This window comes from Mus musculus, chromosome 19, assembly GCF_000001635.26.
Source record: "Mus musculus strain C57BL/6J chromosome 19, GRCm38.p6 C57BL/6J".
In the NCBI taxonomy this organism is placed as follows: Eukaryota; Metazoa; Chordata; class Mammalia; order Rodentia; family Muridae; genus Mus; species Mus musculus.
The window spans coordinates 30,613,989-30,631,344 of NC_000085.6; the positions used below are offsets into that span (position 1 = coordinate 30,613,989).

The window sequence follows — 17,356 nt, forward strand, 5'->3', positions numbered from 1 at the left end:
ACTTCAGGTGACAACACATGTTGGCAAGGATGTGAAGAAAAAGGAACACTCCTCCATTGCGGTGAGATTGAAAACTGGTACAACCACTCTGGAAGTCAATCTGGAGGTTCCTCAGTAAATTGGAAATATGTTGGGCATTGGGCTATACACAGACAATCTGGTCTCCAGTGGAGCTGAGGTGTGGAACCCCGAGACCTGGTAATGATAATTCACCTACATGGGACAGAAGGAGTTCCCTCATATCTCCTGGAACACTGGCTCCTGTCGAAGTTACCACCCCCCACACCACCCACAGGAGAAGCATGGCTTTTAGTCATGTAGACAATGTCCCAAGCTTCTGACATTCAACCTAAATTCTTCCCCAGTTACCTAGCAACAACAAAGATAACAGCATACCATAAAAAGGGCTGCTTGGCCCCACCTCGATCTCTTACTTCTCTTACTCTCTTACTCTTACTCTCTCCTCCCCTCTCCCCTCCCCTGCCCTCCCCCCTGCTCTCCCCCTGCTCTCCCCCTCCCCTCCCCTCTCCTTTTTTCTCCTTCTTACTCTAGCCTTTCTTCTCTCTCTCCTTTTCTCCTTTCTCTCCTCTTGGCCATGCCCAGTCTCTCTCTCTCTCTCTCTCTCTCTCTCTCTCTCTCTCTCTCTCTCTCTCTCTCTCCATTCTCTCTTTACCCCTGCCTTTCTACAGTAAAGTTCTAAAACCATAGATTATCTCTGTTTATCAAGGCCCTCTGTGCTTACTCTCACCTACGTGGGAACCTCTCTCCCTATGCCCTCTCTCCCATAATCCAGGGGCTACAGGGCGTTGCTCCGAGGCCCCGGTTGGGGGCTGCCCCTTGTCCATCCCCCATTGAGTGGGGTCAATGGCTTAGATGCCCACCTGGGGATGAGTAGAAAGCGTCTGGCAGCCCTCCCGTGTCGGCCTGCCCAGAGCATAGGAGGAACTCTGACTGGGCGCTGGCTATCCTCCCTTCCCCCTCCTTCCCCTGCCCCCCTTTAGTTACCACAGAAATAGATCTGCCTGAAGACCCAGCTATACCACTCTTGGGAATATACCCAAAAATTATACCCCACCATGCCACAGGGGGTTGTGTTCCACTATGTTCATAGCAGCCATATTTGTGATAGCCAGAATCTGGAAACAACCCAGATGTCTTACAACAGAAGAATGGGTACAGAATATGTGGTTCATTTATATAATGGAATAATTACTATTCAGCTATTAAGAATGAGGACATCACGAATTTTGCAGAAAATATCATCCTGAGTGAGGTAACTCAGACCCTAAAGGATATGCATGGTATGTACTCACTAATAAGAGGATGTTAGCCAAAGAAGTACAGAATACTCAGGATACAATCCACAGAACTCAAGAAGGTAAACAAACCGAAGGGCCCAAGTGAGGATGCTTCAATCCTACTTGGGAGGGAGAAGAAATTAATCATGGGAGGCAGAGGGAGAGAGAAACCTGGGTGGGAGAAGGGAGGGAAAGGGAGAAACATGATCAGGTATTGGGGTGGGGACAGGAATGAAGCCCCGAGGTTCCAGCAGAATGAATGGAAACAGGCAACCTTGGGAGGTAGGAGGTGGGAGGACCCTCTAGAATGTACTAAAGACCTGGGAAGTGAGAGACTCTCAGGACTCAAAGGGAGGGACGTTAGATGAAATGCCCAACAGTGGGGAGAGGGAACTTGTAGTGTCCATCATCAGTAGAAAGACAGAGCATCAAGTGGAGGGATGGGGTTGCCATCCCACAGTCAAAAACTCTGACCCAGAATTGTTCCTGTCTAAACAAACTGCGGGGGGCGGGGGAAAGAACTGCAGGACAAAAATGGAGAAGAGACTGGGGGAAAGGCGGTTTAGTGACCGACCCAAATTGGGATCCATCTCAAGGGGAGGATCCAAGACCTGACACTATTGCTGATGCTATGGTGTGCTTTCAGACAGGAGCCTGGCATGGCTGCCCTCCAAGAGCCTCAACAAGCTGCTGACTGAGACAGAAGCAGATACTTACACCCAACCATTGGACTGAAGTCAGGGACCCCTGTTGTTGAATTAGGGAAAGGCTGGAAGAAGCTGAGAAAGATGGCGGGCAACCCCATAGGAAGACCAGCCGTTTCAACTGACTTGGATCCCTGAGGTCTTACAGACACTGAGCCACCAACCAGCCAGCATACACAAGCTGGTCTGAGGCCCAGACACATATACATAAGAGGATTGCCCGGGTGAGGCATTTTGACAAAACCTTGTCATTTTGATTGGCGTGACATGTTCTAGTTTCAAGTCTGTCACAGAATTTCTCTTTTCTTCTGGTGGATAAACCAGAGAAATATAATTGACAGTAGGGAGAAAATCCAAACTAAGACCCATAGCTTCAGAATGGCCATTCTTACTGTATAGAAAAGCTCACTATGATATACTGAAGTTGGAACCAGCCATTTGTTTGTTTAGCGGCTACATGCATCTAGCCATGTGATGGTTTCATTTGTAAATTTATTACACTAAAATGATTTAATAGAATGAAAGAAAAAGAAATGAGGAGAGTATCTTTGTTCTGTAGCTAATATTGCTCTACTAGTATCTTTTGGACTGAACACTCACTATTTAGCTAAATGCCTTTCTCCTCTTTAGGAGTCAATACTATGAATCACAATTATTTTTTATTTTATTTTAGAAAAAAACCAATTAATTCCAGGTGAATCTTACGCAAGGGAGAGTACAGCTGGACAAAGAATGTATCAAATTATGCAAAATTATAGTTTCCAATTTTTGTTGAGTATGGCAGAACACAAGAGCACCCTGCTACCCAGTAATACAATAGCTATTCCATTTCACTGCTGTGTGAGTCGGCACTAGGAGCTCTTAAAATCTTTCATTTTACTAGGGTTTTCCCTTTGGGATTAAGCTCCTCTCCTTTAAGAGTGATGGAATGAAACTCTGGTGACTGAGTACCAGGTTTATCACTTCATTTCTTGCTTAGTCAACTCTGTCTATTTAGTCCCCAGTTCCTTCACATGGCACTCCATGCCTGCTAGCCTTTGAAGTGCATACCGAGGAAGCCTGCACGAAAGCTGAGCGTGTGGCCTGGATGCCAATGTGAAGAACCCAGGACTCCCCTACACACATGTGGCCTCCAGGAGTAGGACGGTTGCTACAACTCACTACTATCTTGCTCCTCAGTGACTCCAGCTTCAGGATTCAAAGACTGGTTTCATAAAATGAATTAGAGATACCTAAGTATACCCTTTGGCATAAGTCTGATTCTTATTTTCCCATTGAGAATATCATGGCTTAAAAAGGTTATGGAGGGAATGGCTGTTACCCAGTGTTCTGCGCTGAAACCCATTCCTTACTGAGAGTTTGACTTTGCAGTTCAGAAGAGAAGTGGATAAATAAGGAGGCTACTTCAGGTGCACACAGGTTGGCATGGGGAAGACTGAAAACTGCTTCCTGCCATTCCTCATGGTAGATCAGAAAATAAGCTTTAGTGGTTCAGGGGAATTTAATAGCATCTATGACTGAAGATTTCCAGACCTCAGGCTTTCACTCTGAGAGAAGAAATGTGGCCTAGCAATGGGGAGGGAAAAAAAAGCTGTTCTATTCTAATTCCTTTCTGTGAACACAGCTAGGGGGGATAAGTGAAGGTGGCTATTATGAGTGTATCTTAATAATAAGTGTCAATTATCATTATGAGAAAATTAGTAACATTGAAATGCATTGATGAAACATAATACATTAGAATACTGTGGTGACTCTAGTTCTTTTAATCATTTCAACCTCATGAGGGACAAGTTCTATTTTTATCTTAATTTAACAGAAAAGGAAACTGAGGTCCAGGAGAGTTAAGAAAATGGCCAAGCTGGTAACAGGAATTCCAAACATCTAACTCCATATTTTTTATCATGTTATATTGTCTGATTATCTTTCCTCTACAGACATTTTGCCACGAAAAAAATGGGAATGGCAGAAGATTTAGAGAAAGGGGAATCTGAATGTTTGGCAGAAACAATGACATAGCATTGTTATAGCTAAGGAGTTAATTATCATAGCCATTCTGGATTGTCCAGTTCAGGTTCTTAAAAATTAAAAAAATTCTCTCTCTCTCTCTCTCTCTCTCTCTCTCTCTCTCTCTCTCTCTGTGTGTGTGTGTGTGTGTGTTGTGTATGGTATATTGGGGCACACTCATGCCATGCCATTGGATGCTTGTGGAGGTTACAGGACAATTTCATAGAGTCAGTTCTTTGCTTACACATTTACTGGGGATCAAGCTCAGATTTCAGACTTTCCCAAATGTTTTTTTTTTTTTTGTTTGTTTGTTTTGTTTTGTTTTCCCTCCTGAGCCATCTCTGTGGCCTAGAATATTTTTGTTGTTGTTGTTGTTTTTTGTTTTTAAGTAGAGGGTTTGTAATGGTTTCAATTGTCAACTTCACACAATTTAGAATCACCTGGAAAAAAAGTCTCAGCAAGGGACTCTTTAGAACAGCCTGCCCCCTGGGCCTGTGTCTGGGGGTTGTTTTAATTTTATCCATTGAGGTGAGAAGATCTGCCCACTGTGGGCGACACCATTCCCTAGGCTAGAACTCCAGTACTGGATTATAGTGAGAAGGCTAAAATCAGGTAGGCATGCATTACCTTCCTGCTCTTTGCCCTGGACAGTGGCTGTCCCCTAAAGGCTGCCTATGTTCCTGCTGCTTTGATTTCCCTACAATGATGAACTGCACCTTGGAATTGGGAGCTAGACAAATATTTTCTCCCCGTAAAGTGCTCTGGTCAGGGTAATCTATCACAGCCACTAGATAAGAAACTAAAAAAAAAAAACAAAAAACCACATATACCTCTTTTGTTTCATGGCAGTGGTGGGAAGAATCTAAATATCTGTTAAAGCCAGCAAAGCTTCTCAGTTAAAACCAAACAACAACAATAACAACAACAATAATAAAAGTCTGTCATTCCGGGCAATAATGACAGTTCTCAGTGTGTAGACATCTTCCACTTCCATGAGTCATCTTGACATTTTCTCTGTGACATGAGCCAAACCCTGGGCTTTCCTCCCAGACAAGCTACATGAGCAGAATTACAAACTGGATGTGAACTTGAAGATCATAAAGCAGGCTTCAAATGAAAGGCTGGTCATTTTAGTTTGGAGTATGACTTTGTCAGCAAGTCTTTGTTCCTGCGCTTTAGTTTCCACGGACATTTTCTACGATGCATCACTCACGTTACCTGAGCATCATGGGCCTTCCTCGTCCACGCACCCGCTTGTGCTGCTCCTGCTTTGCTAATGATTTGATCTCAAATCCCAAAGCTAGGAACAATTTTTCCTAGTGAAACTCTCAAATCTTCCATACATGTTACAGAAAAAAAATGTAATGCAGAAAATAAAGCTTTTTATATTGTTTTTATATTATTAGGTAAATATAGTATATTGGTACAGGAAATCTTAGGACTACAGAATAAATTAATATTTAGGGTAAAAAAAAACACTAAAATTGACAGGTTACAAAGTTGTTTGTCTGACTGTGGGCAAATCTTTTCTGAAAGCAGTGCCTCTGAAAAAGAAAAAAGAAAAAGAAAAAGAAGAAGTGGAACAGGTTATGGATGTTATTGTAAAGCAGGGGACACATTTTCACATATGACTTTTAAAGCCAATCTCATTATTTTACAACCGTTGCACACTGGGGTAGTTATGGCATCCTTTAATTTCCTTATAGTGATACTTAAAGACTGAAGGTATACACATATGGCATTCGTATGAGTGACACTGCGAACAGAACTGGTTTTCTGGAAGACATACAATAAATACGTCATACTGAACATATTAAAAAACTCATGAGTTAAGAACATGGGCAAAACACATGATAGAAGGCAGATAACAGAAAGGAGGCTGCATTCTGAATAAAATTAAAATTTCTCATGATGCTCTTATCTCCACAAAACAAAATCAGTTACTTAGAAATTCTCCTGACAGAAATACTGTTGCACCTAAATTTGATTAAACTAACAAAACAAGAATGTAGGAACTACTAAGATCAACAGGTTGGTCACATCCTCCTGCAAAAGGCTGCAGGCATCCTCTGCGCATCAAGTAAGCAATTATAAAGCTCTTAGTTCTTTTAGGACAGGGAGCTTAAAATCTCAAATGTCTAAACCCTTTATATATCATTGGAGAGTTTATTTTTTAATTTAATTTTATTTGTAATTTATTTTTTATACTCCATATTCCATCCACCCTCAGACTGCTCTACATCCCATGCCTCCTCCCCACCCCATCCTATCTCCACGTGGATGCCCCCATTTCCCACTCCACCTGACCTCTAAACTCTCGGGGGCCTCCAGTCTCTTGAGGGTTAGGTGCATCATCTCTGAATGAACACAGACATGGAAGTCCTCTACTATATGTGTGTTGGGGGACTCATATCAGCTGGTGTATGGTGCCCTGTTTGGTGGTCCAGTGTTTGAAAGATCTCGGGGGTGCAGATTAATTAAGACTGCTGGTCCTCCTACAGAATGGCCCTTCTCCTCAGGTTGTTTCAGCCTTCCCTAATTCAACAACATGAGTCAACTGCTTCTGTCCATTGGTTGGGTGCAAATAACCGCATCTGACTCTTTTAGCTGCTTGTTGGGTCTTTCAAGGGGCAGTCATGATAGATCCCTTTTTGTCAGCATTCCATAGCCTCGGTAATAGTACAGGGATGGAGATGGAGAGGAGCCTGAGGAAAAGAAGGTCCAGCAACAGGCCCAAAGTGGAATACAGCTCAAGGGGAGGTCCCAAGGCCTGACACTATTGGAGAGTTTATAATCTCATAGCTAGGAAATGTTTAGGATACTACAATGCAAATTTGTGTTATTTTTAAAATGTCCTTTCCTTCATTATTATTGGTAAATAACAATTAGTTGGCTCAAGTTGCAAATATTACATACTTTCTATTAATATGTTCAGAACTGTGTTTTTATGAGTTAAAAATCTATGCATTTTAGATATTCCACTTACTCTCTAATACATTTTTAGGATGTGAAAGATCACACAAGTTGTGACTTCTGAGTTTAAGGACATGTCTCTGATCCCAATGGATACACTGTCTCTAATGCTCCACTGAGGATTTATGAATATTATATCCGTATTTTGCAAACCAGCTACATTTTGAATCTAGATGAATGAGTTGGGTTTTCTTTTATTCTTTCTAAAAAATATTTTAAATTACATGTGCATGTATGTACTTGTATGTGGGTATGTGCATATAAATGCAGGTTTCCAGGGAAGCTAGAAGGAGGTCTCATATTTACTGGAGGAAGAGTTAGAGGGGTTGTGAGCTGTCTGATATGGATGCTGGGAACTGAACTCCGGTCCTCTAGAAGAGCAGCAAACACCTTTAACTGCTGAACTATCTTTCTAGGACAGGAGTATTGGTTTTAAGTACCTAGGAAAAACAGTAAAGTATAGTATTCAGAGAAAATCAGGTGGATATGTGTAGTATCTCTCCTGAGATGGAAATTTTATGTTTTATATATATATACATACATACATATTATGTATATATATATACACATACAAACATGCACATGTATAAATTAATATACATATGCATAGATGTGGTCTTTTGAAACTGTATTTCCTTATAGTTTTGGTTGTAAGCCTAGCCTTTAACAGCTGAGCATCTCTCCTGGCAAATACAGAAATGGATGCTCACAGTCATCTATTGGATGGAACACAGGGCCCCCAATGGAGGAGCTACAGAAAGTACCCAAGGAGCTGAAGGGATCTGCAACCCTCTAGGAGGAACAACAATATGAACTAACCAGTACCCCCAAAGCTCGTGTCTCTAGCTGCATAAGTAGCAGAAGATGGCCTAGTCGGCCATCATTGGGAGGAGAGGCCCCTTGGTCTTGTGAAGATTATATGCCCCAGTACAGGGGAATGCCAGGGCCAGGAAGTGGGAGTGGGTGGGTTGGGGAGCAGGCCGGAGGGTTGGGGTATAGGGGACTTTCAGGATAGCATTTGAAATGTAAATAAAGAATATATCTAATAAAAAACCAAACTATATTTCCTTTTATATGATCAAATTTCCCCTAATTTTGTGTGTGCTTTTCAGTGAATTTTCTGAGTTTTCAGTTTTCAAGCCAGTATTAAAATTTTCAACTTAAAGTACTCTCACAACTGTTTTTTTCCAAAGCTATTGTAAAGCAACATTTCAAACATCCTCAGGCAATCTCTGTATTTTCCCCAAACAGGTAACTTGAAGTTATTCTCTAGCAATTTCTAGACATAATGTTTGCTTTTTGTTAAGCAAAAGAGCTACTTCATTATATTAATAAATAGTCTTTATTAGAGATTTTATTTTTAATTGTTTGTGGTGTGTGTGTGTGTGTGTGTGTGTGTGTGTGTGTGTGTATGTGTATGTGCACGTGCACACATGTGCAAGTGAGAGCATTGTTGTGGAGGCCAGAGAGAGCATGACATCATTTGGAGGCAGGGTCCAGAGTGGGTGCTAAGAGTTGAGTTCTGATCACTGAGCCATCTTTCCCTCTCTTTGCCCATAATCCTGAAACTGGTTTTAAAGAATTATATAAAATACCCTCCAAATCGTGCTCTCAGGCAGTGGTTCCCAACTTTCCTTATGCTGAGACCCTTTAATACAGTTCCTCATGTTGTGGTGACCCCCAACTATGAAGTTATTTCACTTCGACTTCATAACTGTAATTTTGCTACTGTTATGAATCCTAATATAAATACCTGATATGTGACACCCCTCCCCCTCCCCCTTCCCGGAAGAGTTGCAACATAGATGCTGAGAACCACTGCTCTGAGAAATGTCTAATCATCACGGTGAGGAGCTGTCCTCTCAGTGCCGTGCTGTGTTCCTCCACTCCAGAACCAAACCGTGCAATTACAAGGCTGCCGTTGATGTTCATGAGCCACTAAAACTCATCAAAATTATAACTTGTCAAATTCTTGAAAAAACTGTACGGCTCCATGCTGGCTAGGTTTTATAACCTTTTTACACAAACATGCATCATTTGAGAAGGGGAACCCCAACAGAATAATTGTCTTCACCAGGTCTGTTCACTACTTCTGGGGAATTCTCTTGGTTAATGGTTGATATGGGAGGGCCCAGCCCACTGTGGGTGATGACGCCCTAGACAGGTGGTCCTGGGCCATGAATTTGAGAGGGAGGGAGAAAGAAAGGGGTTGGAGGATGGAAGGACGTAATCTTTAAAAAAATGATAATAATCAAAAGAAAGTAAAGCCACGAAAAGTAAGCCAGTGAGCAGTCTTCATTTACTTCATCTCCGCTTAGTTGTCCCCCCCACCCCGACCCCCGGTTCCACGTAGAGTTCCACATCGGACTTTCTTCAATGGCGGACTTTAGACCTGTGAATTGCCCCAAAATCTTTCCTCCCTAAGTTGTTTGTGGCCATGGCGTTTATCATAGCAGCAGAAACTATGGCTGTTCCCATTAGTTGGTGGGTGACGTTTAGAAAAGCAGAAAGATTGGACTGTTTTTGCACCCTTCCTGGATTTTTATACCCATAATTAAGAACAGCCAGAGCCTCACAGGCGCATTCTAGACGTTCATGTCTGAAATAGTAATAATTATTAGAGTAGCTTCAGCCCATGTTATGGGAAGTATAATGCAGATTTAGGGGAATACACCTTAGTTCTCAGGCCTTTTCTAATACTTCAGCAAATGACATTTTCCTGAGCCTAAGCCAGAGAACCTAACCGCAACACAAACAGACATCAAGAATAGCTCTGGCTCACTTGACTGTTATCGACGGGACGGGATTCCTCCTGACCTCGGGTAGCAACAGTAACTGTTTACTGCACTTTACACAGTGCTGGGGAGTTCCCAGCACACTGTACTGGAGTCTCCTACCAGGGACTCCCCCATGCCCAGCAGAGGGATGGGAGTGACTCTGTATTCTCTAACGCCACAGCACTGGAATGCAGCTACTTCACTCACCAGGATATACTCCCTTTCTTAATATTTCTCGCAAAAAGTCAGTTTTTACATTCCTATTTCTAGCAAATACAAAATAGAGCTCTGTTATGGTTTTTAATACCACATTCATACAATGTGCTTAACAAATGAACTTGGACAAAAGTGTCTTTATCATGTCCCATAATGAGTATCTATTTAACTAGTGAAATAAACTACCTGTAGTTTATATAATGTGAAATTAACTATAATAAGCATCCAAACCATTATCACTATAATCTAATTAGGTACTTACAATTATAGAATTACAGGGTTACTACCAGTACATTTATTTTGTGTATATAAATATATATGTATATAATATATATTACAGTTTCTTTTCTGTGTTTACATTTAAAATAACTTAATCCTGGCATAATTAAATTAATAAGCACTGATCAGAACTGAGAAAGGAAGGAAGGTCATAGACAATCATGGGGGCAAACAGCGATTTAAGGCTCCTCATTAAGTGAATGTGTAAACACTCAGTACGAAGAGCTTTCTATGAGGCAATTTGCAGTTTGTTTTGAGACCACTGACTGCATATCCTAGCCCACACCATTATACAGTCTCAGACATGCCTGCATGCAGGTGTCTGCTTCTGATTAGAGCAATGATAGTTAACAAGAAGAGGCAAACGAGGGGAGGAAAAGAAGCTAGGAAAAAATGAGGAGGGAGAAGAGCTTTGCAAAGCATTTAAAGAAAAGTCACCTACCAGCTCTACTCGTCCGAAACCTCCAACTCCAAGGGTGTCAATGATGTTGAAATCAGACAGCTTCAGGTTGGCGAAGAAGGCAGCTTCGGCTTCATATCTGGATTTTTTGATGTGAAAAAATGGAAATTTCTTAGATGCGAAAACACGAGTACCACGTATGAACGTACTGGAATGGCAAGACGGTGGCACGGGCTTGACCCGCGCCAATTCCATTTTGCTTTTAGAATCTGCGTTTTCTCACACACATAATCTTTTGGTCCCAGCTGTTTAGAATAACATAGACTTGCACTTGTTTTTCAAAGGAGAAAAATACAGAGTATCCAGTACACGCCAGTCAAGTGACCACTATGGCCCCGTTATCAACTCAGTCACATCTTGGTGTTTTTTCTACGGGTCTTCTTGCGAGTGTGGATTGTTTGAGTTGCTCTCCTGTGGATTGGTTTTGGATTTTTGGGGTCTGCTTGGTTTTGTCTTTGCTGCTGTTCAGGTTTTAGATAGCAGTTTCTCATTAGTTTCCCTTATCCACAGATTGACAGTGTCTTCTATCAGTATTTATCAGAAGTGGCAGGATCCAGAGACAAGTGGGGGTGTCGCTGGAGTGAAATCACAGCCAGGTTTTAGAACAAAAGAAAAAGAAAAAGAACAAAACCAGATCCGAAAAGCTGAGGAGAGAGGTGCAAATGTCTGAAATGGAAGATTCCAGGAGCATAGTCACATTCCTAAGGAAGGTCTTTCCTCTGCTCACATCTGTTCACTGCCTCTCTGCTAGCAATCCTGGGGTCTTTAGGTTTGCAAGCCTCTTATATGAGTAGCAAGAAGCATGGACTAGCATCCAGGTCTAACTGCACAAGTGTCAATCTGACAGGGGCAAGAGGCCAAAATGTGCTTCTGTCCAATAAGAAAAGCGAGTATGAGTTGCTTAAAATATCCCCTGCTATTTTTAGAAAGGGCAGGAAGGCTTAAAGTGGAGATGAGCAGCCCACTGACTAAAGCCAGGTCAGGAGATCATTCAGCTGTCTCAAAACAGAAGTGTTGAAAATCACTATGTATGACCTTTGACCTTCAGGCCAAGAGGATTCAATCTCGTACTGTAGAATGTACTATATGAAGAATACACTTCAGGGAATGGTATGCACACAGCTTGTGCAATGATTATCTTTAACACTTTTAGCATTATGTTATAAGGCACTTTTTAGCATAATCCAACACACTTTTAAATATTATCCTGTAAAGCACATGATAGCTTCTTAGACAAGATTTCAACTCCCTTCAATTTACAATTACCGTTATACCTTTTCAACAGGTCCCTCATTGACAGACAACTCAGAGTGGATAAAAACAGGCAGAAAAACTCTAGTCTTTATTTACTTGCTTATTGTGTGAATTGGGCTACTTGAACAAACCTTTATAGACAAAGCTGGTGAATCCAAGAGCATTTGCACATTTCTCTTATTAACTACCCAATCCAAAGGTCACCAGAGCAGTGCAGGGTCTGAGCAGCTAGAACGGAACATAAGGGGCAAAGGCACATTTCTAACATTCCAAATACCGGCTGCTCTCGGAACGTTAAGCCTGCAGCCCACTTAATGAGGCAGGGGCAGCGTGGACTCAACAGGTGCTTCCAAAGGGCATCTGTTGCGATCAGACTCCACGAGGGTTTATAGACCCTGGAGCATTTCCTGGCTGTCTAGATAAAAACACATCCCTATTAGCATTTCTCCAGGTTTTTTTTTTTTAATTTTATTTTTGTTTTCAAAAACAAAAATCTGTTTTTCTTTAAAATGCAGAAGTTTTTTTTTAAAAAGATATTTTGAAACCTTCATATCCAATGCTATTCTATCAACCTCATAAAACAAACATGAAAGGAAGCTGAAAGGAAAAACCTAAAGAAACATCGGTTGGTTCTGACTCCTCAGCCAGCTGCTGGATTTTTAGGATAGCACATCAACTGCTGGTTCATTAATTAGCGCAGTTGTTGCTTTCCTTTGGGTTTTGGCTTTGTATTTGCTCTGTTTTCTGAGACAAAGCCTTTTTTACATAAGCCAGGCTGGCTTTAACCTTGCCATCCTTCTGCTTTAGCTTCTCCAGAACTGGGATTATACATGTGTACTACCAGATTAGGATAACTGATGCTCTTAGTCATTCGAAATAACATTATTTGAAATAAAACACTACTAAAATGCCACGTCAGAACTAATAATCCTCACATTCATAAAAGGGACACTTTCGAATAGTAATGTGTTTGCTGGATCTACACATCTCAGGGCCACAAAGAGCACACTCAGACTATTAGAGTACTGCCTTATACCTGTTTAATTTATGGTATTATCCATAAACTCTTGAATACACCCCTGACTTTCAGTTGGGCCTTGTGAATTCAGGCTGTAAGTGCATCCAAATGAGTACATTGATTCCCAGCTTCGGCAGAACATCAAAGCTGCCCGAGTCTTGCTACACCCTAGTGAAACAGTTACTTGTAGGGTTGGTACCCAAAGTCCCCACTGTGAGAAACTCCCAGTAATCCTGCTGCACAGCAGAGCTCAGCTCCACAGATATAAGTCTTCTGCAAGCTCCAGCACGTTCCTGTAGCAACCCAGAGCCTGAGCACAGACTAAATTAGACCAGAGGGAGAAGTTGCTTCCCAAGGAGCCAGGCAGGGGTGGTAGAACCTGGCAAGAAGGTTTGGGTTCTTGTATTTTTTGGTCCTCCATCATCAGCTGAACAATGGTTCTATAATGGCTATCAGCTTAAAATGTTAACAAATGAATACCCAGGGCTGGTGAGATGGACCAGTTGATAACAGTGCTTGAAAAACAGACCTGACAACCTAGGTTTAATTCCAAGTACCTACAGTGAAAGAAAAGAACCAACTTCTAAAAGTTGTCCTGTGACCCCCACACATTATCTATACTTGTCCAGGACATGTACACACACACACACACATACTCCCTAACACATACACTCACATATACACACACACATGCATACTTATACACATCTACATACATGCCTACACACACAAACACACCCATTTTCTAAGAGATATTTTTCTTTATAGTAATCCATTAGCATATATATGCTTTCATTCACTATATGCATTGATTGTGGTTACCAATATCATCGTAATCACACTTTGCTACTTTTTAAAAATCACTTTGCTAGTATTATTATGCAAATTTAAAAAGTTCTCTGTGTGTTCAATAAACTATCTCTGCTAGACTGAAAAAAGTGTTCTCTGAAGGAATTAGCTTAATATTGATGAGATGTATCTTAAAGGGGCCTGGAGATAACTGTAGTCTTTGTTTGTTTGTTTTTGTTTTTCCAGACAGGGTTTCTCTGTATAGCCCTGGTTGTCCTGGAACTCACTTTGTAGACCACGCTGGCCTCGAACTCAGAACTCCGCCTTCCTCTGCCTCCCGAGTGCTGGGATTAAAGGCGTGCGCCACCATGCCCAGCTGGTAACTGTAGTCTTGATCTTCCTTTCTCTTTCCATTTGTGTCAGACAACTCACAGGCAGTTTTTCTTTTCCAACCCAGGAAATCCTGTTTGTTGCCTATTTTTTCAGATTGTTTTTATTGTCTTCTCATCTATGTTTATTAAAGAGCAGAACCTTCACCACAGGGAACTTTCACCCCCCCCCCTTGTATTAACAACTTTAGAACATGACAGAGCTGTGTGCAGAGATTTCTAAAGATGCTCAGCTATGGCTTTCATCTCGTTCTTGCTCTCTATTGTCTATTACAGCAGAGATATAGCCATCCTTTCCCTACGGGATTTATATAAGAAAATGTCTAAGTGGATCAAGGAACTTCACATAAAACCAGAGACACTGAAACTTATAGAGGAGAAAGTGGGGAAAAGCCTTGAAGATATGGGCACAGGGGAAAAATTCCTGAACAGAACAGCAATGGCTTGTGCTGTAAGATCGAGAATTGACAAATGGGACCTAATGAAACTCCAAAGTTTCTGCAAGGCAAAAGACACTGTCTATAAGACAAAAAGACCACCAACAGACTGGGAAAGGATCTTTACCTATCCTAAATCAGATAGGGGACTAATATCCAACATATATAAAGAACTCAAGAAGGTGGACCTCAGAAAATCAAATAACCCCCTTAAAAAATGGGGCTCAGAACTGAACAAAGAATTCTCACCTGAGGAATACCGAATGGCAGAGAAGCACCTGAAAAAATGTTCAACATCCTTAATCATCAGGGAAATGCAAATCAAAACAACCCTGAGATTCCACCTCACACCAGTGAGAATGGCTAAGATCAAAAATTCAGGTGACAGCAGATGCTGGCGAGGATGTGGAGAAAGAGGAACACTCCTCCATTGTTGGTGGGATTGCAGGCTTGTACAACCACTCTGGAAATCAGTCTGGTGGTTCCTCAGAAAATTGGACATAGTACTACCGGAGGATCCAGCAATACCTCTCCTGGGCATATATCCAGAAGAAGCCCCAACTGGTAAGAAGGACACATGCTCCACTATGTTCATAGCAGCCTTATTTATAATAGCCAGAAACTGGAAAGAACCCAGATGCCCCTCAACAGAGGAATGGATACAGAAAATGTGGTACATCTACACAATGGAGTACTACTCAGCTATTAAAAAGAATGAATTTATGAAATTCCTAGCCAAATGGATGGACCTGGAGAGCATCATCCTGAGTGAGGTAACACAATCACAAAGGAACTCACACAATATGTACTCACTGATAAGTGGATACTAGCCCAAAACCTAGGATACCCACGATATAAGATACAATTTCCTAAACACATGAAACTCAAGAAAAATGAAGACTGAAGTGTGGACACTATGCCCCTCCTTAGAAGTGGGAACAAAACACCCATGGAAGGAGTTACAGAAACAAAGTATGGAGCTGAGATGAAAGGATGGACCATGTAGAGACTGCCATATCCAGGGATCCACCTCATAATCAGCTTCCAAATGCTGACACCATTGCATACACTAGCAAGATTTTACTGAAAGGACCCAGATGTAGCTGTCTCTTGTGAGACTATGCCAGGGCCTAGCAAACACAGAAGTGGATGCTCACAGTCAGCTAATGGATGGATCACAGGGCTCCCAATGGAGGAGCTAGAGAAAGTACCCAAGGAGCTAAAGGGATCTTCAACCCTATAGGTGGAACAACATTATGAACTAACCAGTACCCCTGAGCTCTTGACTCTAGCTGCATATGTATCAAAAGATGGCCTAGTCGGCCATCACTGGAAAGAGAGGCCCATTGGACACGCAGACTTTGTGTGCCCCGGTACAGGGGAACGCCAGGGCCAAAGGGGGGGAGTGGGTGGGTAGGGGAGTGGGGGTGGGTGGGTAAGGGGGACTTTTGGTATAGCATTGGAAATGTAAATGAGCTAAATACCTAATAAAAAATGGAAAAAAAAAAAAAAAGAAAATGTGAATCCATCAATGATCTTCTAATAGATTCTTTAGAGCTGATAAAGTTTGAATGGAAAGAAACTCAGTAAGTAGTTAGTGACCTACTAAATAACCCTTTCATAAAACAAAACAAAACAAAACAAAACAAAACAAAACAAAACACAAAATGAGTGTCCATACATGCTTTCAGTTAACCTGCTGTGAGGAGAATTATGTACAAGGAATTAAGTATGGTAGTGTACTGGCTGGTTTTATGTGTCAACTTGACACAGGCTGGGGTTATCACAGAGAAAGGAGTTTCAGTTGGGGAAGTGTCTCCATGAGATCCAGCTGTGGGATATTTTCTCAATTAGTGATCAAGTGGGGAGGTCCCCTTGTGGGTGGTACCATCTCTGAGCTGGCAGTCTTGGGTTCTATAAGAGAGCAGGCTGAGCAAGCCAGGGGAAGCAAGCTAGTAAAGAACATCCCTCTATGGCCTCTGCATCAGCTCCTGCTTCCTGACCTGCTTGAGTTCCAGTCCTGACTTCCTTGGTGATGAACAGCAATGTGGAAGAGTGAGCTGAATAAACTCTTTCCTCCCCAAGTGCTTCTTGGTCATGATGTTTGTGCAGGAATAGAAACCTTGACTAAGACAGGTAGTATGTTCATCAGCTGAAAAATGTTTATGGAAGGGCAGTTGCCAAGTGTATAATAAAAAATGCATTTCAGTAACATATACAATTCACAATGTCTGGTTGCTTACTTTATAACAGGGCTATAAAATATATTCTCTAATTGCTCTTAAGTTAGTGTCAGCCATTAATTTAAATATTATTATTATGACTAACTTAGTAATGGGGTGAAAACGATTGGTATGTTTTTCCAGAAAAGTATAAATACTAGTATATGTGTTGCAGTTACAATCATCTGAAGCCTATAAACCCATAAATAGATTAATAAAACATAAGTAAGGTTAGACTGTGACTTAGAGCATATGCTTAACAAGTGTGAGAGTCTGGTGTCAATTCCCAGCAAACATAGAAAACGAGCAAGCAAACTAAAACAGAGAAACACACAAACAAAAGCAGAAACTTGTATATGTGTGCTGGGTGAGGCAGACAAAGGGAATGTATCATTTCTCAGACATTCCTAATGATAAAGCCCATGTGGGATGGCAGTGATTAGAAACAATGGAGCCTTGTTAATCCTGATAGGACGATTGTTAAGCTGTGAAATGTTGGACAGTTAAGACAGCTGAAAAAAATTACAAAATTGTCT

The 17,356-nt window shown here is 41.5% G+C and overlaps 1 protein-coding gene across 3 annotated transcripts in view; it reads right to left on the bottom strand.

The window, feature by feature from the left end:
- The window catches only part of Prkg1 (protein kinase, cGMP-dependent, type I), a 1,200,782-nt gene that overhangs the window by 49,502 nt on the left and 1,133,924 nt on the right, over window positions 1-17,356 (bottom strand). For all 3 annotated transcript variants that reach the window (NM_001013833.3, NM_011160.3, XM_006526768.4), the window contains one exon: window positions 10,694-10,790. In NM_001013833.3, coding sequence (NP_001013855.1) covers window positions 10,694-10,790 — 97 coding nt within the window. The remainder of the gene's footprint in view (window positions 1-10,693; window positions 10,791-17,356) is intronic.